This window comes from Hypanus sabinus, chromosome 3, assembly GCF_030144855.1.
Source record: "Hypanus sabinus isolate sHypSab1 chromosome 3, sHypSab1.hap1, whole genome shotgun sequence".
Taxonomy (NCBI): Eukaryota; Metazoa; Chordata; class Chondrichthyes; order Myliobatiformes; family Dasyatidae; genus Hypanus; species Hypanus sabinus.
Window position 1 is genome coordinate 50,959,409 of NC_082708.1, and position 24,812 is coordinate 50,984,220.

The 24,812-nt window shown below is 42.0% G+C and overlaps 1 protein-coding gene across 2 annotated transcripts in view; it reads right to left on the reverse strand.

Annotated features, from left to right (window-relative positions):
* LOC132390758 (glutamate receptor 4) overlaps window positions 1-24,812 on the reverse strand; it is a 232,903-nt gene that overhangs the window by 85,995 nt on the left and 122,096 nt on the right. For both annotated transcript variants that reach the window (XM_059963307.1, XM_059963308.1), the window contains exons 7-8: window positions 14,574-14,741; window positions 8,971-9,075 (exon numbers count right to left, since the gene is read on the reverse strand). In XM_059963307.1, the coding sequence (XP_059819290.1) occupies window positions 8,971-9,075; window positions 14,574-14,741 (273 nt within the window). The remainder of the gene's footprint in view (window positions 1-8,970; window positions 9,076-14,573; window positions 14,742-24,812) is intronic.

Sequence of the window (24,812 nt, forward strand, 5' to 3'; positions counted from 1 at the left end):
AGCAGTCCCTGTTGTCCCTCTGGTACTGCAATTGGGATCTTCAGTTTTATTTTCTCGAGATTGTACATTCACCAGGAGGATAGTTGGAGTGGGGGTCTAATGTCTCTGCATTTCAATTCTTAAAAGAGAACTTCAATAGAGCCTTGAGTCTGCCGTCTTGAGGGTCAATAGATTTTTTAATCATCTTAAAACACAGCTGCTTACTGAAGTACCCATGTCTGTAACTGTGGATTTCAGCTCTGGTTGTCCTAAATAGGAATACAGTGCATGATGATTCCCATTGAAGCTACACGGGAGAGTCGCAACTTATTGATACAATCCTGTCAATCTGATATCCTTGTGGAACTTGTTTTATTCACCATCAAGGAATTTGGCAAGGTAGGTATGGATAAACAACTGCTCCCGATGGGAAGTTTGCCACAGGATTTATGGGTCTTATTCTCAGTCATATAGGAGTGAGGGAAGGTTTTTCCACACAAAGTGTGGTAAACTGTAAGTAGCTCTTTCCAAAAGAGTCACTGTTTGAATTTCACATTGAAGCAGGGAGGTTGTTGAGGAGCAGGTTATTCATAGTTAGAGGGGCTTTAACGATTGCTTTCTATATTCTTCAGTTCAAATGAAGGGGAAAATTCACCATGAGATGGAAATGTGAATTTAACCACTATAATTTTAAGTATTACTCTGTCATATTATTTAATAGGGAAGTGTCAGCCCTAGGCAAACGACTGTCTGCATTAAAAGACAACTGTGTTATGATTTATCTTGTAATTCTGAGATCAGCTTTGGAAGGCATCGTTAACACACACACACACACACACACACACACACACACACACACACACACACACACACACACACACACACACACACACACACACACACACACACACACACACACACACACACACACACACCATTATACTTGGTTTACACCAGTACATACAGTAGCAATGACCACATTAAAGTCCCAAAGGTGCAGAAATGTCAATGAGGAATTTTTCTATGGTATTAAATCATTTTCTACCAAGGCCGGACAACTGGGATCAGTGGACGTTTGTTTTAAAAGAAAGATCACATAAATTGCAGTCTGATTTCAGTGCTTTTGTCTTTGCCTGTTTCTTACAGACAGCATTCTCTCAAAATGCCACTCACAGCCATTGGGATAATTGAGGCTTGACAGGTTTGATTAAATTACATGCCTGAAGAAGCAGCCTGTAGTATATTTTTCTGCATTCAACTTGGTCATAGATTCACATGCAGCAGTGTAAATTGCTTGCTTTGCAGCCGAGATCTAGACTGAAGGCAAGACGTGGGAGTTGCTGCTCTGACGCATGACCACAGTAAATAATTCCTGACTGTTTTACCAAGTGCATTGCAGTGCACCTGCTGCAATTTCACAGTAAACAGTCAATCCGCAGATTGCACTAAGGGCTCTAATACAACTATATCACTGAATGGTTCATAATCAGATAACGCTCAATGCACAACATGAAACTAAATCCACTGAGGAGCACAGCTTTCCTGATTAATTTCAATCAGCTACGCAATTATTAACGGTGTGTTTTGGCAGGCTTCACTATCAGCATTCACCTTTCTGTGTCCTACTACTTCTCTACAGCTTTGCATTCTACTGAGCTTTCTTTAACCTCTGTAACTCAAAAGTGGGCAGACTACCTGAACAATGCTTCCAGGCTTATGAGAAAAATATAAGTCTTTTGATAATCACAAAATATTGGTTAATTAAATATAGTTAAATAAGATCAGTTAATATTCATATTTTTCAAATTAGCTGTGTATATTCCTTGCTAAAGGGGCAGGCTCCCAAAAATAAGCAGTCCAGAGCGGAAGCCTCTCTGACTGCCCCAATCGGAGAGTGAAGCAGGCAACAACACCTCTGTGTCCCTTTCAGCCAAGTTCTCCTAATTTAGCAAGGACTATAAGGAGCGATTACCACTGAGGCAGTGGTATGTTGATGACGAATGAGCCAATGTTTTCTTTGGGTGAATCCATCCATTGAGAGAAATAGACTTAGTGCTGAAATGTGGTACTGAAATCAACGATCAGCCATGGTATTATTGAAGGGCAGAGCAGGTGTAGGTGAATGGCCGATTCTTCTTGCTTGTTACGTTCGTTCCTTTGGCATGAATTTTCCACACCAACCATCAATAGCTGCAATACCTGAATTCCCTCTTTCTTTCAGGGGTTAGATTGTCATATCTCTACAGCTTTTCACAGGCAGAGTTTAACTGTAATGCAAGTGTCTTTATATCAGGCAGGGCTAAGTGTATTAATTAGCATACAAATATGTCGCTTACCAATGGAAATCTCTAGCAAGCTCCTCAGTTCTACAGATCCGAGAAGGAGGCTCTTCTGCACTCCCCTCCCCAATGCATGAACGACCTTGCATTAAGTTACAACAGGAAGACCAAGTTCAACCCTATAGTACCTATTCATAACTCAATCAATATCTCTCTTTTACCTGGGAGGAAAAAATGTCCGGAATGTGTTGTTGAAGAAGATCAAGCCTTCCACTCTCAATCTGCTGATGATAATTACTCAGTAGTGGATATTAGAATTCATGACAGTAATACTGCATTTGCTTCAGTCATCTGTTCAGTGAAGACAGATAGCTGACCTTCCTCAAGTATGAGTATATAAACCACACTTAGACATGCCACCCCTTGATTGTCTAATTACAGAAGAGTTTATAATTAACACAAGACACACTTTCTAATCCTCAAACTCCACAGTACTCCAAGATAAACTGATAAAACTCTTCATATGACTCAGAATTAATTCTTTAGGTGTGCTGAAATCATTCTTGATAAATCCACACATTAATACACATCCTCAAAAGAATTCTACAAGGAGCAAATGGGTTAGTGGGCACATAACAAAACATATAATAATGGCACATAATTTCCCAGAAATGTACTGTCTATGATCTATGTCATGAATTAAATGTTTTGTGCCCTGATTTTATTTTTTCCCCCACAGTCTGAAATGTCCTTGGAAAGTAATTAGAATGCACCTCAACAAAGGAAAATCCAGGATTTCAGAAGGGCCCAAGATTTTTCCAGATCTACATGAATAACAACATAACTACCTACTTTCATGCAGCATCATCAGGTAGTTAATTAGTCCCACACCACTTACTAGCAACATAAGCAACAGTGGGCAAAAGCCACAAAGGGTGATCTGAGGGTGACAAGGTGTATTTTGATATGCACAGTGAAAGAAGAGAGGTACAGAGGCAGTGGGACTTTGGGAATCACTTACTTTTATCATTTTATTCATATAGAGATACAGCACAAAACAGATCCTTCTGGCCCCTTGAGCCATGCCACCCAGCAACCCACTGATTTAACCCTAGTCTAATCACAGGACAATTTACAGTGACCAATTAACCTACTAACTGGTACGTCTTTGGGCCATGAAAGGAAACCAGAACATCTGGAGGAAAACTGTATGCACATGGGAAGGAATGTACAAGCTTGCTAACAGAGGACGCTGGAATCGAACTCTGAACTCCGACACTCTCAGCTGTAATAGCGTCGCAACAGAGGCACTGCAGATCATGGAGTCTTGGCAGTTGAAGGCAAGGTCATTAATGTCACAATAATGGAATTTGGGGAAATTCAAGACATCGATATAATTGTAAGGCATGTGTAGGGTTTTGGAGAAATATGTTTCAGCAATTGCATGGCAATGAGCTATTGTAGCTGACAGATTCCACAATCATCCCTGGCTGTGTTAACAGAAGACGTGTAGAAGAAAGTACACTAAAATTCAGTCTCTAAAATACTGGGAGGTGGAATATTGAACCACTAAACCTGTTCTATGGAAGGTTATTGATCGGAAACATTATTTTTGCTACTTTCCACAGACGCCAGAAATTTCCAGTAATTTCTGTTTTAATAACAGGCCAATTAAGCTCTCAAACCTGTTCAGTGATTCAATAAGATCATGGCAGCCTCAGTATCTATTTCCACTTTCTCCCTGTATACACCTCTGTTCAAGTATTCTTCCTATGTTTGTCTAGCTGTTATACAGTGATTCCAACAGCAGAACTCCAAAGATTCACAGCACTCAGTGTGAAGGAATTTTCCTCATCTGTCTTAAACAGCCAACACCTTAGCCTGAACATAGTGATGCCTGGCCCCAGATATCGCATGAATATCCACTCAGCATTAACCCAGAATCTTAAGTTTCATTAGGGTTAGCTCGTATTCTTCTAAAATTTGATAAAGGTCAACCTTCCCAAACTTTCTTCATTAGCTATCATCTTCATCTCGGTGCAAACTATCAGTCTTTAAACGTGAAGACCAAATTCAATGTTGTACCTAGGTTTGGCCTCACCACTGCCTCTAATCTTGCATCAGTACTACCCTATTGTGATACCACATATCCCTTGCAATAAAGAAGGAATCGACAGTAAATGGCACAATGATAATCAACTTCTTGCAAAGTCAGGGAGAGTGCTCTTGAAATAATCAAAATGGTAGCGCAGCGCAATAAGACCAGGACTTTCTAATGAATTCTGACTTACCAGTTTATCACTGCAAGGCAAATAATTTATCAGCATTTACACCATTTTGGGAGTATCTGTTTCAATACCCTATAAAAGCTCATAGCTTAGCAAAATATTTGGCTCATCCACAGCCTGTCAGAGATAAAAAATACTTTTTTTGAACTTGAAATTGTCTACAGCTAATACATTTTAAAACTGCACTGAGTCAAGGTGCGCTTTGAAGATCAGTTAGCTTCATATCCAAATGTGAGTCTTTAGAAGCAATAATTCTAAGATAATTGGTAGTTAACTTAAAATTAAGTTTGGGAGGTATTTCTTTACCTAGAGAATGGTTAGCAGGTGTTCACCAAAAACAAAGTACTAGAGGTGACTAACTCATGATACATTTAATGTGATTCTTGATAAACATGTGGAAAAAAGGAATGGAGGTTATGAAATTGCCTACTTTGGCAGTAAAAATTAAAAGTATATTAACTAAGTGAAGAGAGATTGCAGAGCTCTCAGATGCAGATAGAACGATTCACAAAAGACTACTGTTCAGGCATTGCAAGTAATTAGGAGAGCTGTCAGAACATTATTGCTTATTGCTGGAGGGATCAAATACAAGTGTAGGTAGTTATGCTACTGTTTGATAGGGAAAAACTGTACCGGGGACTTGACTAAAACACATGAGATTCTGACAGAGTGTATGTGGAGAACTCCCCTCCTGTGAAAGAACTAGGGGAAATAAGAAGTCACCCATTTGAGAGGCTGGTGGTGAAACATACCAACTCCTGTCTGAGAGGCGACTTGGATCTGCACCAGTTTGCCTATCGGCATAACAGATCACCAGCAGATGCCATTTCACTGGCTCTTCACGCAACCCTAGAACATCTTGACAGCGAAGATGCATACATCAGGAGGTTCTTCATGAACTACAGCTTGGTATTCAATACTGTCACACCCTTAAAACTAATTAGTAAGCTCAAGACCTTAGCCTTGATGCCTCCTTGTGCAATTTGATCCTTTTTATTTCCCCACTTGTAGACCCCAGTCAGTTCAGATTGGCAACACCATCTCCTCCACAATCTCCATCAGCACAGGTGCACCACAAGGCTGTGTGCTTATCCCCTGCTCTACTCACTTCACACTTATGAGTGTGTAGCTAAGCGCAGGTCCAATGCCATATTTAATTTTGCAGATAGAGTCATAAAGAAGTACAGCACAGAAGCAGGCCCTTTGGACCATCTAATTCACGTTGAAACCATTTAAATTGACCTGCATCCGGACCCATAGCCTTCCATAACCCTATCACACATGTATCTATCCAAACTTCTCTTAAACATTGAAAACGAGCTCACACACATCACTTGCAATGGCAGCTCGTTCCACACTCTCACAACCCTCTGAGTGAAGAAATTCCCCTTAAACTTCTCACCTTTCATTCTTAACCCATGACATCTGGCTGTAGTCTGACCCAATCTCAGTGGAAAAGCCTGCTTGCGTTTACCCTATCTATACTCTTCATAATTTTGTATACCTCTATCAAATCTCCCCTTAATTTCTACATTTTAAAGAATACAGTGCTAACCTATTCAATTTTTTCTTATAATTCAGGTCCTCCAGACCCAGAAACATCCTTGTAATTTTTTTTCTGCACTTTTTCAATCTTTTTTACATCTTTCCTGTAGGTAGGTGACAAAAATGCACACAATACTCCAGATTAGGCCTCACCAATGTCTTATAGAACTTCAGCATAATATCCATCTTCTGTACTCAATACATTAATTTATGAAGGCCAATGGGCCAAAAGCTTTCTTTATGGCCCTATCTATTTGTGATGCCACTTTCAACAAATTATGGACCTGTTAGTCTTACTGAAGTGCAAAACCTTGCAACAGTCTGCATTGAATTCCATCTGCCATTTTCAGCTTATTTTTCAAGCTGATGCAGTTCCCTCTGCAAGCCTTTCTCACTGTCCACTGCACCCACAATCTTGGTGTCATCTAAAAATCTGCTGAACCAGTTAACCATATTATCATCCAGATCACTGATATAGATGACAAACAACAATGGACCCAACACCAATCCCAGAGGCAAGCTAGTAGTCACAGGCCTCCAGTCAGAGAGACAACCATCTACTACCACTCTCCGGCTTCTCCTGCAAAGCCAATGTCCAATCCAATTTACTACTTTATCCTGAACGCTGAGTGACTGAACCTCCTTGACCAACTGCGATGCTGGACCTTGTTCAATGCCTTGCTAAAATCCATGTAGACAATATCCAATGCCTTGGCCTCATCCACTTTCCTGGTAACTTCCTTGAAAAATTCTGTAAGATTGGTTAGACGTGACCTACCACGCATGAAGCCCTGCTGACTATCCTTAACCAGTTCACGTCTATCCAAATACTTATATATCCGATCCCTTAGAACACCTTCCAACAACTTTCCCATAACTGCTGTTAGACTGACCAGCCTATAATTTCCTGGTTTATGTTCAGAGCCTTTTTTAAACAGTGGAACAAAGTTGGCTGTCCTCCAAGCATCTAGTACCATTGATGACACCTTTGTCATTGGCTGAATCAAAAGTCGTGATGAATTAGCATATAGGAGCAAGACTGCAAATCTGTCTGAGCGGTGCCACTACAACAACCTCTCCCTCAATGTCAGCAAGACCAAGGAGATGATTACTGACTTCAGGAGGAGGAAACCAGAGGCCCATGAGCCAGTCCTTATTAGAGGATCAGAGGTGAAGAGGGTCAGCAATTTAAAATTCCTCAGTGTTATCATTTTAGAGGGCCTGTCCTGGTTATAGGTGTAATTGTGAAGAAAATACGACAGCACCTCTACTTCTTAGAAGTTTGTGAAGATTCAGTATGACATCTAAAACTTTGATATTTTTACAGATGTGTGATATTGTCTGGCTTGTATGGAAACACAAATGCTTTTGAATGAAAAATCCTGCAAAAAGTAGGCTCGTAGGTCAAGTTAATAGAATTAGACAAAAAGTGTGGGAGTTCTATCATCCGAGACATTGGCTGGATGATTGGTTCTTGTACTGAAATATGATACGATAGCCATTTCGAGTTTAATTCCTGACACTGTCCCTATTCCCATTTGTCGACTATCCAAAGTCTGAAGTTATACAAGCAATATCAAACATTTTACAGATTACTTTTAAATGATAAAGTTAGTGTAAGGGATTTTTTTTTGGTGTAAAGGGGTTTCTTGGTTTCTTAATGCTACTGCGTATGTTAATCAAAATGGCTTCTTTGTTTTGTTAAAAGTAGGAATGCTTCTTTGTATGATAAGTGCTTTCTCTCACAGCTTGTTTGGATTAAAATTTACTGATAATGGGAATTGGATTCATTTGTTAACCAATTGGGATTAACAATATTCTCTCTTCTGGGTCTGTAAACTATTGTTGGCAGGCATTTGGGGAGTCGGCATGAGGGGGTGAGAGAGAGAGGACGCGATGCTGTAAGCTGGGCGACGGAACGGATCCTGAGCGGGGGTCCGAGGCCAGGAGTTTTGGTGAGGAGAGGAGACGAAGACAGACGTACTGAGGGTGCTTGGTTGATCACTTTGGGTGGTCCCGAGCTACGAGTTGGGGAGGACTGAGGGGATCGAATGGTGGCTAGAAGACTTCGTTAAATGAGCTCCAACGGTTGTGCATAAAGTAGTTTGGACTTTGATAAGTTTTGGCGCCTTTTCTTTATTTTATTTTCCTTCATATATACCGTATCATTATTAATCACTTAGTCCCAGTAAGACCTATAAAGTGTAATCATTTAATTGCATATGGTGTACTGTCTGTTATTTGGCAGGGTGGGGACGTTTCACAGCATCCACACCAGCTGATTACCCAGTCTGGTGGGGCCGAAGGCTGCTCCCCCTAGACGGAAGCGAGCTGAGTGAGCCTGAGGCGTGCTGGGGGCTACATTGTGGGGACTCCTCCAGGATTGAAATTAGTGGAATTCTGTGTGATCGCCCTCTTTAAATTGTGCATGCTGCGGGGATAGAATGCTGGTGTGCAATTGCTGGTTATCACTGCATGCATGTTGGGTAACCCAGAGGTCATTGTGCGAGTTCAGACTAGCGCTGACGAAATGCTGGTGGGACCATGGGCTGTCGATACTGGTAGGAGAGCAAGGAACGACAGGTCAGAATGTTTCAGCTGTGGTAGGCTCCGCCTGATTGTTGGAATAATATCAGACCTAAAGGGGCAGAGGTGTGGGTGGAGCAGACCTCTCAGTTGTTGGGTAAGTGGGAGTGCTTGGCTGAGGGACAGCGTGCCAGGGGGCTACATTAAGTTGGGGTAACACCTTTGACAAAAGGGTTTCCTGATTAACTCTGCAAGAATCAGAAATAAATTCCTTATTAATAATTTTTTTTAATAAACTGTTTTGAGGCTGAAGATTTGATAATACCAATTTGTTATAGCTTTATATAACTCACCTTTCTATGGCCAGAACTTTTCAGCTCAAACACATCGATTGTGAAGTTTGTTCGCCGACCGTAGTTATCAAACTGAACGTTCCCTGTCAAACCTTGGATCCGTACCTTTAATGAGTTCAAAGGAAATATATGCATTATTGTCATTATTGTGATTGAAATTTCAAACAGCACAATAACAGCATCAACTTCTATTTTAATTTTCTTCCATCCTGTCCCAGGGGTGCTGAGGCAGCTACCAAATAATAATGAAGTGAGTAGTTATGATTGGGATGACTACCTGAATGAGTAAGGGATAATAATTCAACTGCAACTTGAAAATAGCACTGGAAAAGGAAAATCTACTGGGTTCTGTAACAAGGACAAAGGAAAGGGAGTGTTGTATAGTTGTTTTGAAGAAGTAAGTGGCCTCCCTCTGTCCTGAGCTCTATTAATCATTCATGCTTCAATGTAGGAAATGATGGCTAACAGGTTACTCTTTAAGCCTGAGTTCTGTAGCCTGGTGTCTCTACTAAATGATGTCAAGGCAGAAGCAAGAAATGATGGGAGTTGTTAATATATTCTGAGCAGCCACCTGAATAATCAACAAGATATTTCTTACTTAAGAAACAGTAGATACCATCCTACAGCGAGTTAGGCTAATTAAATTACACATTTAGTATTATAAGCATTACACCTTTGAAAGACAAAATGACCCGAAATCTTTGGCTGTTGGTTCCATAATAAATAGCCAGCAAGATGAGTTTTACAGGTCATCTTGTCTCTTTTATTGAGGTGAAGACACTGCTGCAGTCTTTGAGCTGAGAGAAAGTTGGGGGAGGGAATGAAGAGTGGAAAATCATTCTGAGCTTTGGGGGGGTGGGGTGGCAGATGTACATAAGCACCCTCAGCATCGTCCCAGCTTTGCTCTGCCTGGGTAGCAGGGTACCATTCAATCTTCTGGAACCAGCAATCATTTGACTGGCGAAGGTAGTTTTTTTTTAGATTAAATTGATATTACTTTATTTTTAAGTAAGCTTTTTAGGCAGATTTATTTGACAACAGCAAGCCTCAGGATCCACTGCTTGAGAGTTAGTCACCATCCATGGACCATTTTGCCATGTGGATAGCATCAGTGGCATAATCTCCAGGACAACAGGGTCTGCAAGGTTGTGAAACAAACAATATGGCCATGGAAATGGCTTATGGGGCAATTCTGGAGGATCGGAGCCAATGGGCTTGGAGGGATGAAAGCACAGCATTATTAGTGCTATCGAGAGTACAGGTATTGAATTATGACTGATTATGTAAACTAAGACCATTGGTTTAGGGCCAATTTGATTTTTTTAAGATGTTAAGGGTAAATGATAGGATAGATAGAGAGAAATGGCCTTTGACGGTTGAGAGTCCAGGAATAATGTTACTTAGGAAACTATTTTACATGGAGAGGATCAGAAGAAGATGGTAGAATTTTCCTCTACAGACAGCAATTAATCTCAAGTGGACTGTCAAATCTAAACCTGGAACTTATGAGAGGCTACAGATTGACCATGACTGAACCATGGTCACATGGCCATTATTGTTCTTATGTGCCTCTCCAGTATCCCAGTACCCCAGTACCACCATAGCTGCATCCGCTGACTTAACCAGCAGTCTGTATCTGCAAAAGGCTTGGAGAGAAGCTGATCCTTTTCCTCTCCCACTTAGGGAAAGTGAAATTCTATAGTCTGCATGGCTCACTTCAAACATTGTGCAATGGTTAAAAACCATACCACTGGGCAAAAATAGAGACTGGTTTTAAATGAACACTTGTTTATTGCTGATGACCACAAAGCAAACACACCTGCTGTTGTGAAATCCTTTATTAACTTAACACATCTCCAAAGGTTTTCAGCTAAGTAGTATTTATGCAGGCTCTTGAATAAATAATTCACCATCAGATGAGGACAATTAAAACCCAGTGACTACAATGCAAGTGTCCCTATGAGAGCTATTTACAATGGAAGATCTTTATAACTTTGCCACAAATGATTCTCTGTGTAAGTCTTCCTCGTGTCGCTTTCTAAAGTAATGGGTAGCATTTTGGTTTCTGATGGTTTGTTAAATGGATGGGGTTTAGAGCATTAATGTAGCTCTTTAAGGTGCTGCCTCACCTCAGGAGGTTTCGCAGTTGTTAAGTTGTATTCATCGCATCGAGATTGAAACTCGCAGTGCAAGATGCAATCTGACTTTCTTCATTAGAATTCAAGTCATTACATGGCCACAGGTGGCCGTGAACAGTTTAGTTATAGTGTGTCTCATTCATTTCTCTCAAATAAATAGATGGCCCTTGAACTAGACAGAAAACTCATTATAAACACTATTGATTTTTAGCTGCAGTTTCCTCCCTTCATGTTTTTATTTAGATTGTGTTATTCTCATTAAAATTCCATTTTTTGTAAACTACCTCTATGTTATATAGTGGTGTGTTTATACACACACACACACACACACACACACACACACACACACACACACACACACACACACACACACACACACACACACACACACACACACACACACACACACACACACACACACACACACACACACACACACACACCCTCAATCAAATAAACAATTAGCTGATCCCTTTTCCGACACCACCTGTAGTCTGTCCAGAAACACTCCATTTATAAGGAATGGAAATACATGTGATGTAGGGAAGACTTTAGTTCAATTTGAACATGTTTGCACCAATGGACAACTGGGAACAGTTACCATACGATGGTTCTTCAGTGTCAGTGTAATTTAATTAAGGCACTGATGCCCATCATTTGGAAGGATATGAATACAATCACGTTTTCAGACTGAGTAGTATTCTCTATTGGTTCTGTCCATCACATGTCCAGTTTCACCAAAAACAAACTTAACTGGTCTTTCACCTCACTGGTGCCCAAACGTGTCACTTTTATGAAATTTGATTCTTGGTATGGATTTGATTTATTACTGTTGTGTGTAGCTGGAGCTCGTCAGCCTGGGAAGGCAGTCCATCTAAGAGAGGGAAAAGTCTGATTTCAAACCTCCGCTTGCGGCCATACCCACTCATGGGAAAGGCTTCCGGAGTAAACCTGGAGGACAAATCCGGAGCTGGAGTCCCTAAGGCAGTCCGACGTTGTCTTCAACCTCACTCTGGAAACTCCTGAGATGACACCGGTGTCAAGCTGTATCGGCCCTGCCCTTCCGTTGGACAACATTGGTGTCATGGGGAGGGGAGACTCGCTGCATGGGCAACTGCTGGTCTTCCATACAACCCTGCCCAGGCCTGCGCCCTGGAGAGGACCCTGGCGCAGATCCACGGTCTCGCGAGACTGACGGATGCCATCAATCAATCATCACTGTTGTGTGTACTGAGATACAGTGAGAAGATTTTATCCAGGCAGATCATGCCAATGTATGCACCTCAAGGGGGTAAAAAGGAAAGAGAGTGCAGAATAGAGTGCGACAGCGGTGGAGTGAGTGCAGTGCAGGTAAATACATTAAGTACCAGAGCTTCAGTAAGGTAGACTGGGAGAACAAGAACTCACCTTTAATACGTGAGGTTTTTTTCAGGGTCTGATATCAGTGGAAGGAAGCTTTCCTTGAGTCTGGTGGAACTGATAACAATAGTTGCTGCTCTCCCAAAATGTTCAGCAGGTAAGATATATTTACAGCGAATAATAATGTGCTGTAACAGTGGTTAATTCATAAAAAAGTTCTGTAAGGTTGTCATAACTGGTGTACGGGGGGGGGAAGGGGGTTAATGGGGACAAGCTCCTGCTGCCTATTAAATGCTCCCAATGGTGTGTGTCTCAAATAGCCCCTGGCAACCACGTCCAGCTCCTGGCTTTCCCGTGTGGCTCAGTTACTAAGAGCAGCGGAACTGCTTTTACTGACAGGAGAACACACAAAGATGGGTTACTGGCTCCTCAAAACCAGTTGCTCCAGGCAGATGGGGCTCATCAGCTGCAGTTGGCAGCTCAGAGAAGGAAACCTCTGACCTCAAACCTCCACTGCCTTGGGAAAGCTTCAGGAGTAAGCCCTGAGGAAGAACCTTTAGCTGGAGTACCTAAGGCTGTCCCATGTTCAGTTCAATGCTGACTGGCCGCTCTTGTGATGCAACTGGTACTAAACTGTATCAGTCTCCACCGTTCCTTTGGATTCATTAGCATGGAGAGGGCAGCATGCTCACTAGGTTGTACTGCCCTGGCTTGTGAATAGACAGCTAAGTCACAATATCCATGGTCAACCCCGACCAAAGGAAGGTCTGAACTCATAAAAGAATCATTTCAAATCAGTGCTTTAAAAACAGCTGAAACCTAGGTCGAGGATGAGGAAACAAAGAAAACACTGGGGAAAATTTGCTGTGGAAGAATTTAAGACTCTTTGGATATGTAGGGGTTAACCTAATCGCTTGTGAATGTTCTTGAGATTTAGCTAAAGTCCTTGCAAGAAGGAATGCAACCAAAACGTTGTGATTTAGTTCTAAGTTCAAAGTCACGTTGTTGCAATCCAGTTCTAAGTTCACAGTCAAGCAATGTGCTTTTCTAGACACGTATGCTGTGTCTATATAATGAAGTGTTTCTGAAAGCTAAGCAGAGCCCCTAAACACCGCTTTTAGGTACAGAGGCTCTCCGTGATATCATGTATAAATAAAGTCCTTTAGTCTGAAACAATTCTCTGAGTTGGCCTGATTTGTTCTGTCTGCTCCTCCTGGGATCTATCCGCAACATTTACATATTTGGTGTTTTGCCACGGAATACATTTGGAATCAGGCAAGTGATTCATTTTGATGCTCTCTCTGGTTAGTTTCTGTGATCTGAAAAATTTGGATCACAGAGATCTCCTGGGGCTTGTATTCCATTCACTTATTGTGGCCTATTGTGCATCAATTTACAGCCACTCAGCGATGGAAAATGCTTGGCTCAGCTGTAGATCACGTTTGAGGAGAGGCACTGGCTACAAGAGTATGGTATGTGCAGGGCAACTTAAACCTACAGAAAAAGACCACTGTAAGCTTAAGTGTAAATGTCCAATGTTTTAATTGTTTGCTCGTGTTTAAGTCCTTGAATTATAGTTGTGTTATTCAAAAAAATGCATTACATTGATTTGAATAGTTTTCAAATGTCTCTGACTAGTAGCAACATATAAAAATAATTCAGAAACCTTTGACAACAGCAAGCTGTCAAAGGTTATTAGTGCATTATGTGAGTGGGCCTAGGGCTGCAACACTTGAGGTCTACGTGTCACTTGGTGCTCGCTGTACATCATGGAAAGGTTTTCTGGTGTGGGAGGTCAGCTCATATAATTCTCTGCATCCCAAAGTGAGTGAGTACAGGGCATCACTAGGGACCAGTCTGGGCAGTGAGCCAGATCTAGCATAATCCAGCCTTATGCCCTTGACATCCACAGAGATGCAGAACCTTTTGTTGAGGGATCAGTACAACAGAGCAATGGAGCAGAAGGACAAACTGGCTTGTTTAGGTATCCATGTATAACATTGGAATGTGCCCCCTGACAGTTTCACTGGTACTCGCATCTGAAGATCAAGGTCTATATTATGAAACTGCAATCATACAAACTATACTGCACAAATAACATTTTACCTGTTTCAGTGCCCTTTCTGTGTCGATACCTTGAACCCATGGAGCAGCAGGGTTCGCGAGACAGTCTCCAGCATTTCCCTTCCTTGAGATCCCAATTCGTTGTCTTCGAAGGTAACGGAATGCCTCAGCCATGACGAGTATCCCATCGTACGTTAACGCTGATGTATACTGGAAGGGAATGCATCCATATTGGTCAAGCAATGAGAACATTGCTCATTCAAAAATATAGTAAAATAGCAGCATTAAGAGTGTCAACAAATTGTGCAGCTAATATTGACAAAAGTAACATACAGAATTTTTCTTTAAAGTAAACAAAAGAATTTCATAATATTTTTGTTACACATCACTTGTTAATCCTATATGCATCTCACAACTTTGAAATTGACTAACAGTTCATGTGACTATGGTCCATCTAGGAGGTCGATCACTTTGTGCTACAGTGGGCAATGTCTTTTTCTGTTCTGTGCTTTCTTGTAAAAATTGTATACAATTTACATTTAGTTTATATTTCTTTGTGAATGCTGCTTCTTAGTTGCTTTGTTCCCACGATGCTGCAGCAAGAGAGTTTTACATTGCATCAGTGAATACATACTTGTGCATATGGTAGAAAATCTGACTTTGATTTGGACCCCTGCACTGGGAGAGGGGGCTTGGTCGTTGCCAAGTAGACAAAAAGAGAAAGCAGATAGTTCAGGAGAGTCCTAAAGGAAGCATTGCAATAAGATGAAGAGAGCAATGGTTCTTGGTGATCCAATCATCACGGGAGCAGATGATCCAGTGTAGCAAGTTACTTTCGTTATACCAGGATCACATTCTATGAAGAAGGGGATGTGCTGCAAATCACTCCAGATGACAGAGATAAACCAAGAGCTGAAGTTTTAAGCAGCTACTCAACCTAGAATTACTCCCAGTGCTATACTCCAGATAAAGAACTACAGCAAAGAAGAATACATTGTTGGATGACATGCTTTTAATTCATGGGGCTTTGGGACACATCACCCTAGTAGGAATTTTAATTTAGCCTCCAAAGCTGTTTTCACATTTTACTGCCTTATTTTCTAAATTAAAAAAATATTGAAACAGGATTTTTTGAGCTGATCTACAAATCAAATCAAAAGAAAATTTCCAAAACCTGTCATCTATATATTATCCTACCAACTCACCCAATTTGTTGATGTAGAAGATTGGAGGATCACCTGAATAAATACCCCCTCTCTGTGTAAGGTCCAACAGTATGGTAGATTTTCAACAGACCAAACCAAAGTGCAGACAAAAGAGCACTGTAGGCAAGTCAGGGAAATGATAATAGAGAAGCACAAATTTGAGGAAGGGTAGAACACCATCTCAAAGGCATTGAACATACCTTAGAGTTCAGTGCAGTCCGTTGTGTAAAAGTGGGAAAAATATGAAACCACTGCCTAGGTCAGGGCGCCCCTCTAAACTTAGTTGCTGGAGAAGAACAGCACTTGTAAGGGAGGTTACTGTGATGACAATAGTACCTCTCAGTGAGCTGCATAAGTCAATGGCTGCAACTGGAGATGAAGTTCATGGCTCCAAAATCTCCAAGGTCTTGCACAAAAAGGGTATTTATGGAAGAGTAGCAAGGAAGAAGCCCTCCTTAAAAAAAACACATCCTTCCTTGTAAGGACTTTGCAAAGTGTCACTTTGAAGATACTGGAGTTTAGAAAAATAGAGGGCTATGGGTATCCCTAAGTAACTTCTATAGTAAGCATGTGTTCGGCATAGCTTTGTGGGCTAAAGGGCCTGTATTGTGCTGTTTCTCTGTTTCTATGTGGAGGAAGGTCTTGTGGATGAATGAGACTAAAGTGGAAATTTTTGGCATCAACACTAAGCGGTATGTGTGGCATAAATCCAATACTCCATATCAGCCATGTATCACCATCTCTACTGTAAAATATAGTGGAGGTAGCATCATGCTACGGGGATGGTTTTCAGCAGCAGGGACTGAAATCTGGTCAGGATTGATCAGAAGGTGAATGCTGCTAAATACAGAGAGATCCTGGATAAAAACCTGCTAGACTCTGGCAGAAAGCTTAAACGGGAGGAAGTCTGTCCTTCAGCAAGACATTGACCCAAAGCGCACTGCCAGAGCAACCATGGAATGGCTTCAAATGAAGAAAATTGATGTCCTTGAGTGGCCGACTCAGAGTCCTGACCTTAACCTGGTCGAACATCTCTGCTAACGCCTCAAGATTGCTGCTTCCCAACTAACCTGGTACAGCTTGAGCAATTTTGTAAGGACGGATGGTTAAATCTTGCTCTATCACGTTGTACAAAACTAACAGTAGCCAAAAAGACTACTGGCAGTAATAGCTGTGAGAGATGGTTCAACTGAAGACTGAGTAAAGGGGGATGAATACTTTTTAAGTGCTGACATTCCAGTTTTCGAGTTATCAGTTTTCCCTGTTTTTGGACTCTACTGTGAAAGAAGGAACACATGATTCATAAATAAAATTTCTCAGCTAAATTGATCAAAATCCCTGGTTGTAATACTCATTTATGTAAATAAAGGGTTGGGGTTGAATACTGCTATAAGGCACTGTAGTAACCAGTCAGTGTGCGAGTTATGGAGGACATAGAATTCATAAAATGCAGTCAGATGTTCTTGTGGCCAGTTTCTGGAAAGCCCAGTGAAGGGAATGGTAGTGAGTTGGTGAGGGGGAGGGAGGGAAGGAGCTCTAGATTTTCCCTCAAAGTATGAAACTAATGAAGTGGAGGAAGCTGGGATTCAAGAGGAAGTTCATTAAGAAAACACCTTCTGTGGTACTGATCTTCTTTAAGTTAGAGTTAGCATGTTTATGAAATCAATGGAAGTAGCTGTTCTAAATTGAGGAAATGGCGAATTTACTAGATTGAAAAAACAATTTGACAAAGATAGACTGGAAGCAGCTACCTGGAGGTAAATTGAATCTTAGGATGGAAAGACAAGGGGTTTAGGGTAAACATGCTCTGCCAAAAAGAATTAGACTTGTCAAAATCAAAGTATGTTCATGACTCTACATTATTATTTAGATAATACACATTCCCAGTCCTCAGCTCCACTTCATTACTATTCTTAGTCTTAGCCTTCAATGACAACCACACACACTGAAATTATTACCTATAAATAATGTCCCAATCCCCACATTAAAAATGACTGGCTTGACCATGAACTTGCAGCTAAGAAATTAGTTATTTGCAATAAAGTGCCAGTCATAAATTAAGTTAGAAGTTAGTTTTCAAAGTATTTGACCAATATGAATTAATGAAGGATTGTCATACAGATTCAACAAATAACATTGATTTTGATGGACGTAGAAAACAGGCAATTAATTTAAAGCCTCCCATGGCAGTCATTGTCTGAAAGCTATCCGAGAATTGAACTCAAACTGCTAGCAAAGAATTCAGGGCTGTTTGAAGTGATGAGGAACCCAAGATATGGAAATTATTTTCTTCATTTTCTGCAATTAAATGTTATTCTCAGAAACATAAGATAACTTCATTGCAACATACACAAAATGCTGGAGGAATTCACCAGTTCAGGCAGCATCTATGAAAATGAATAATTTCATTTCAATGTTTCTTACAGCAGTACTTCATTGATCATTAAACTCTTCAAGAGATGCTGAGGCCATGAAAAGTGTGGCAAAAATGCAAATCTTTCTTTGTGGATATTTTGCCATGCTCAATGACGTGAATGACACGTTGGTTGACCAATGTGGTGAGGAAGACAAGCTGATCTGGACTGAATATACAAAGGCTTAAAAAGTAATAGTGGCTAGTGCCTCTTAATGCAACCATATATAGTGCTGGTGAAGCTCAGAAGGCCACTTAACAACGTGTGCCAAACATTCAGCTTTGATGGATTCTTGGAAGAACAACACTGGAACTCACTCTCTTTATAAGCCACTTTCCAGTGTATTACATAAGGATATACAGACGGAACAGATGAATCATGATCAATTACCGTTCACCATTTTTCCCTCACCCTTCACAGCACTAAAGAAGTTAAAGTACCATATGATTTCAATGGTTGTTTTCTATGAAGCCTGAAACTGATTGTCATACTGTTCCAGGAAGTTTTTTGAACATGAACAGCCATTATAGTAAAATCAACACATACAAACAAGCTGGATGAACTCAGCAGGTCGGGCATCCTCCGCTGAAATGAGCAGTCAACGTTTCGGGCCGAGACCCTTCATCAGGACCGAAGAAGGAGGGAGAAGGGGCCCCATAAAGAGGGTGGAAAACCAATCAGAGGACAGATCAAGGGGTGTGGGGGGGGGGAAGCAGGGAGGGGCTAGGCAGGAGAGGCGATGAAGGAATGTAAGGGGAAAGGACTATGGGTAGTAGAAGAAGGCAGAATCATGAGAGAGGTGATAGGCAGCTAGAAGAGGAGGCAGAGTGAAAGTGGGATGGTGGAAGGGAGAGGGAGGGAATTACCGGAAGTTGGAGAATTTGATGTTCATACCAAGGGGCTGGAGACTACCCAGATGGTATATGAGGTGTTGCTCCTCCAATCTGAGTTTGGCCTCATCATGGCAGTAGAGGAGGCCATGTATGGACATATCCAAATGGGAATGTGAAGCAGAGTTGAAGCAGGTGGAACCGGGAGATCCCGTCTGTTGTGGCGGATGGAGCGGAGGTGCTCGATGAAACGGTCCCCCAATCTGCGTCGGGTCTCGCCGATGGAGAGGCTGCAGTGGGAGCACCGAATGCAGTAGATTATCCCAACAGACTCACAAGTGAAGTGTTGCCTCACCTGGAAGGACTGTTTGAGGCCCTGAATGGTGGTAAGAGAGGAGGTGTAGGGACAGGTGTAGCACTTACACTTTAGGGATAAGTACCAGGTGGGAGATCTGTGGGGAGGGACGTGTGGACCAGGTAGTGGTAGAGGGAATGATCCCTGTGAAAAGCAGAGAGGGGTAGAGAGGGAAAGATGTGCTTAGTGGTGGGGTCCTGTTGAAGGTGGCGGAAGTTACGGAGGATAATATGCTGGATCCGGAGGCTGGTGGGTTGGTAGGTGTGGACAAAGGGAACATGGTCCCTGTTGCAGTGATGAGAGGATGGGGTGAGGGTCGAAGTGCGGGAAATGGAGGAGATGCGGGTGAGGGCACCATTGAGGGCAAATGGACTTCCTAACCAACAGACATCAGATAGTCAGGAGGCACAACCGGTCCTCCCTCCCCATCATCCTCCACACAGATGCCCCCCAGGGCTGTGGGCTGAGCCCACTGCTGTACACTCTGTTCACATGAGACTGCACGGCCAGACACCTGAGTAATCACATTGTCAAAGTTCACCGATGACACGACCGTGGTGGGTCTCATCATCAACAACGAGACGGCCTACAGAGAGAAGGTCTGATGCCAGGCAAATAATCTCTTCCTCGATATCACCAAGACAAAGGAGATGGTTATCAACTTCAGGAGAACTTGCAGCACTCACACCCCTCTTTAAATCGACGGCACAGCGGTGGAAACAAACTACATTTCGCACAACCTTTCCTAGTCCTAGAACACATCCTACACAGTCAGGAAAGCTCAGCAACGCCTACTGTATGAAGAGGCTGAAGAGGGGTGGACTATGCACATTTATACTCACATCCTTCTTCAGATGTGCAGTCGAGAGCATCCTAGAGTGTTGCACCACTGTGCGGCATAGAAACTGCACTGCAACAGGTAATCAAAACTGCCCAATGCACATCCGCCATCAAGGTTATACATACAGAAATGTGCCAGAGAAGGTCCAGTGACATCAAGAAGGGTCCCACCCACCTTGCTCAAGGACCACTTCCTACTCCCATTAGGGAGGCTAGGTAGCATTCATGGCAGGACCACCAGTCTCAAAGATAGCTACTTTCTCCAAGCAGTAAGACTGATTAACACCTCCACCCACTAACCCACCCCTCCACACTCCCAGCCACCTCTAATCACTTCCTGTCAGACGCCTTGTGTACACACATTATGGACATACAATCAATCAATGTATATAAGCTATCTTATGTATTTATATTTATTGCTCTTTTTATTATTATATTCTTTATCTTATTGTGTTTTTTATGCTGCATTCGATCTGGAGTAACAACTGTTTTGTTCTCTTTGTATTCGTGTACTGGAAATGACATTAAGCAATCTTGAATACTTGAAATAATTTTTCCACTGTTTTTTAAAAGACTAATATTAATAATTTTGAACAGGTTTTCTAAAATGCTTCGTTTATTTCATTCTGCCGCTGCAATAATTCTATTAATAGTAAACCAATGAATACCCATAAATAAGCCATAGCACTCATCTCTTTTCCTTAGAAAGTCCATAATTATTGTTATAATTCATTAATCGATGATTTTCTTTGCTCAAAATTACCATGGTACCCATGTTTAGGACATTACCGACAATTTGGGCAGATGTTCTCATCACCTCTGCCTCAGAGTCTCCTTGCTGGAGGCTCTTCACCAGAAGGACTGCAGTGGTTCAAGGAGGTCACTACCCTCTCTAGGGCAAGTATGGATGGGCAATAAACACTGTCAGCAACTCCCAAATCATGAAAATGAGTCCAGCATGTACTCAGCAGGTGGGGCAGATGTATTACAATGCCTTTTCTCAGTGCACCTACTTCCATTGGAATTCACTGCTCCCTCTCTGTGATCTCTGCTGCTATTGCTTGTACTCCCTCACCTGCTCCCCACCATCTTATTCTGGCTTCTTCCCTCTTCTTTTCCAGACACGATGAGGCCCTAGAATGACCACTGTTTATTCCTCTCCGTAATCGCTGCCTGACCTGTCGAGTTCCTCCAGCATTTTATGTGTTTCCTCTGGATTCCCAGCACGTGCCGAATCCCTTGTGTTTATGAATTTGTCCAGCTGGTTTGTGGTCATTAGACATCCACGTTGGTCTCTGAAACTGAGATGCTTGGACTAATTTGGAATGGATAATTTAAAAATTACAAACAGAGAACACCAGGGCTATCTGGATAAACAAAAACGTGCACACTCTTTATTTGCTCACATGATAAAGGTCAGAATCCATCAGCCATTCTAGATTTCCACTGAACCACAGAGGAATTTAACAAATCAACCAAACTGGAGAGTCTGGAGTTACACTCAGGGAGATCTCCTTCTCTGACAGACAGATATACTGGTACATTGTACCCTTCTCAGTGTCAATCTATTACAAAGTTGTGTTGAAGGGTGGAAGGAATTCTGTGATCATTGTGATAGGACAGATAATTTACCTGAAGACAACTCTTTTCCATGTAATTTCATGTGAGACAGCACAGAATCAATCTGATAACCAATGTGGCTCTTCCTCTCTATGGAAGGAAGCTCTGGGTTCCAGAAGAAATCTCATTTCTTTGTAGGTCATTTTACAGTTGAATCTCTAAAGCTGTATCCTTACACAATGCAGTGCTAAACTGAGCCTGTTGCCCTCCACTCCCCAAGTCTTTCCTTAGTCAGCAGAACAACCAGCAATTCATTTACAATACGCTATCACATCCAATCCTTTCTTCCCTTGACGCCAGTCTGCACTCGTCCTTACACCTTTCCAACATCTTCCAACCTTGGTCAGATGCCAGGATAGCCTGCGCAGTATGCTTTGAAAATGCTTCAATGAGCTGAAATCGCATTATAGTACAAGGTCAGATCTTTAAATTGCAGCCACCCAAAATTGCTGAGAAGCAGCAATTTCCACTGACTGTATTTTTACAGAACTGATCAGAGGCATTGCATTATTCCTTACAAGTGCTCTTGATTTCCTGGGTCCGCATTATATTTTCCATTTACGTCTATCAAATAGCTGGTCCAGGTATCCAAGCATCAATCAAAATGGGCAGCACGGTGGCGGCTGGTTAACATAATACTTTCACAGTGCCAGCAAGGCAGGTTCAGATCCTCTGCTGTCTGTACGGAGTCTGTCTGTACAGCCTCCTCATGATGCGTGGATCTCCTCCGGGTGCTGGAGCTTGTACGAAGGAGTAGGCTCACTGGTCACTTGGGTGTCATTGGGTGGTGGGGGCTCATTGGGCTGGAAGAGCCTATTTTCATGCTGCATCTTAAATAAAGAAAGAAAAACTAGGTACAGCTAGTAGCCTCATCTTCATCCCATTAAAGAACAAAAGCAACATGATGGTATCCAGTTGCCCCAGGGCAACACTGAGCCCAGCTGCTGCCTCCCGTTAGGTGTCAAGGATCAAATTCATTCATCATGCACATTTTCGTGTATTGGGAAATTGCTGTGGTGTGTTGGTGCTACGTGCAACAAATATGACAGTATTCAACAATAATACAGAATAAAGAATTGTATAAAAATAAAATTATAAGTCGTGCATGTTGTGTATCAGCTCTGGGAAGAATACCCTAGAGCACCAACAAAAGGCATGCAGGGCACTCTTCCCAGAGGGTTAAGCAGATGCTTCTCCAGACAGACAGCCGTTGGCGGTATGCTCCACTTCTCTATCAGATTCTTATATCACAGTTAATGCATTCATACTCTGAGCCTTCTGCCCGAGTATTCTTCCAAAGGGTTAACAAATACTGAACAACCATTTTCAGCTCTTATAAGAGATGATATAATCTCCAGCTCTACCGCCTTCCCCCCCTCCACTGAAGCTAGGACGTTTGGGTGGAAATACTCCTGGTCAGAGGTGGCCAGGCTGAAGGCAGTACTGCTGAAATAAGAACAGAGATGTACAAAATAGAGAACTGACTAGGTTCAAGGTCTTTTGGGGCTTGACCACCTCATCCTTTTGGGTTCATAGGCTGACCAATTAGTCAGGCATTCATTATCAATGCTAAGACAGCACAAGCGAGGATCATGAGTTTACTGAATGTCAGGGTCATTGTTCAGGGTCAATGTATGCAGCCGGTTGTCAGTATTGCTGGTCTGTAGCAAGCCAAAGATAGATGCAGAGAACTTTACCATTGTTCTGGAGAAGCCATCTGGGATAGTCAGTAGCTCTCTCCCTACTGGTGTAATAACAAACCTTGTAACTACCTGGGTCTCAAGTGACCCTGCGATCATTTGATTTCCAAAACACCTTTAAATCTAGAACCCAGCTGATAATATGCCCCATGTCTCTCATATGCCATGTATGCAGCAAGTAGAGTGTGCAACATATTTTTGTGCTCCGGGGCACTGTTCCCAGAGGGTACCAGTACAAAATACACCGCAGGAGATAGCAGCTGAGATCAGCACTGTCCTGGGGAAATTGGATGTAATGCACTTGCTTAATAAACGTAGGAGCAAAGTATAACTGGAACTCAAAAATCAGTAGAACTGGTCGATTGTTTGCTTAATTCATTTGTTTATTTTATTTATTTAAAGATACAGTGTGGAACAGGCCCTTCGAGTCAACAGCCCAGCATTCCCCGGTTTAACCCTCGACTAATCACAGGACAATTTACAATGGCCAATTAACCTACTAACTGGTACGTCTTTGGACTGCGTGAGGAAACCAGACAATGCTGAAAAAACACATGCATTCCATGGGGAGGATGTACAAAGCCCTTACTGATGACCATAAGACCAAAAGGTATAGGAGCAGAATGGGGCCATTTGACCCATTGAGTCTTCTCCACCATTTCATCATGGTGGATCCAATTCGGCCTCTCAGCCCCCAACTCCTGCCTTCTCCCCATATTCCTACATGCCCTGACGTTGGAATTGAACTCCGAACTCTGGCACCCCGAGCTGTAGAAGTGTCGCACTCTCTGTCACATTACCGTGGTGCCCCCAATTTACTATTATGAACAAAAGTATCAAGCCCCGTAATAAAACCTGAAAAAATCTTACCGCTGCTACAAAAAGCTTATTTAACTAATCTTTCCTTGTTAGAGTTGTTGTATGTTTTACAACAGCATCACACATAATGTTGCAATGACACCACTTAACCCTGGAATCAATGGAAAAGGACTGACAGATACTTCTTGAGCAGGACCATGGTGGTTTACCATTATAGCTCTGTAGACAAGTAAATTCTTCCATTGGGATTTCTGCAAATGAAAATGCCTTTCTTAGTGAAGAAACTAAACATCTAAATTGAAAGTAGATGTCGTGCTTCCTAAGAATACAAGAATGCAACACAATCCATTTTGCTCATCAGTCACTGAGACCACGTGCAGGCCATGCTTATACCATGCACAGTTCCTGCCTGCCCTGGCACCAGGACTATTCTCCACTTTAACTGAATGGAGTATCTATTGATTTATTTTCTGTGAGGTCCCACTGAGTCTGCATTCA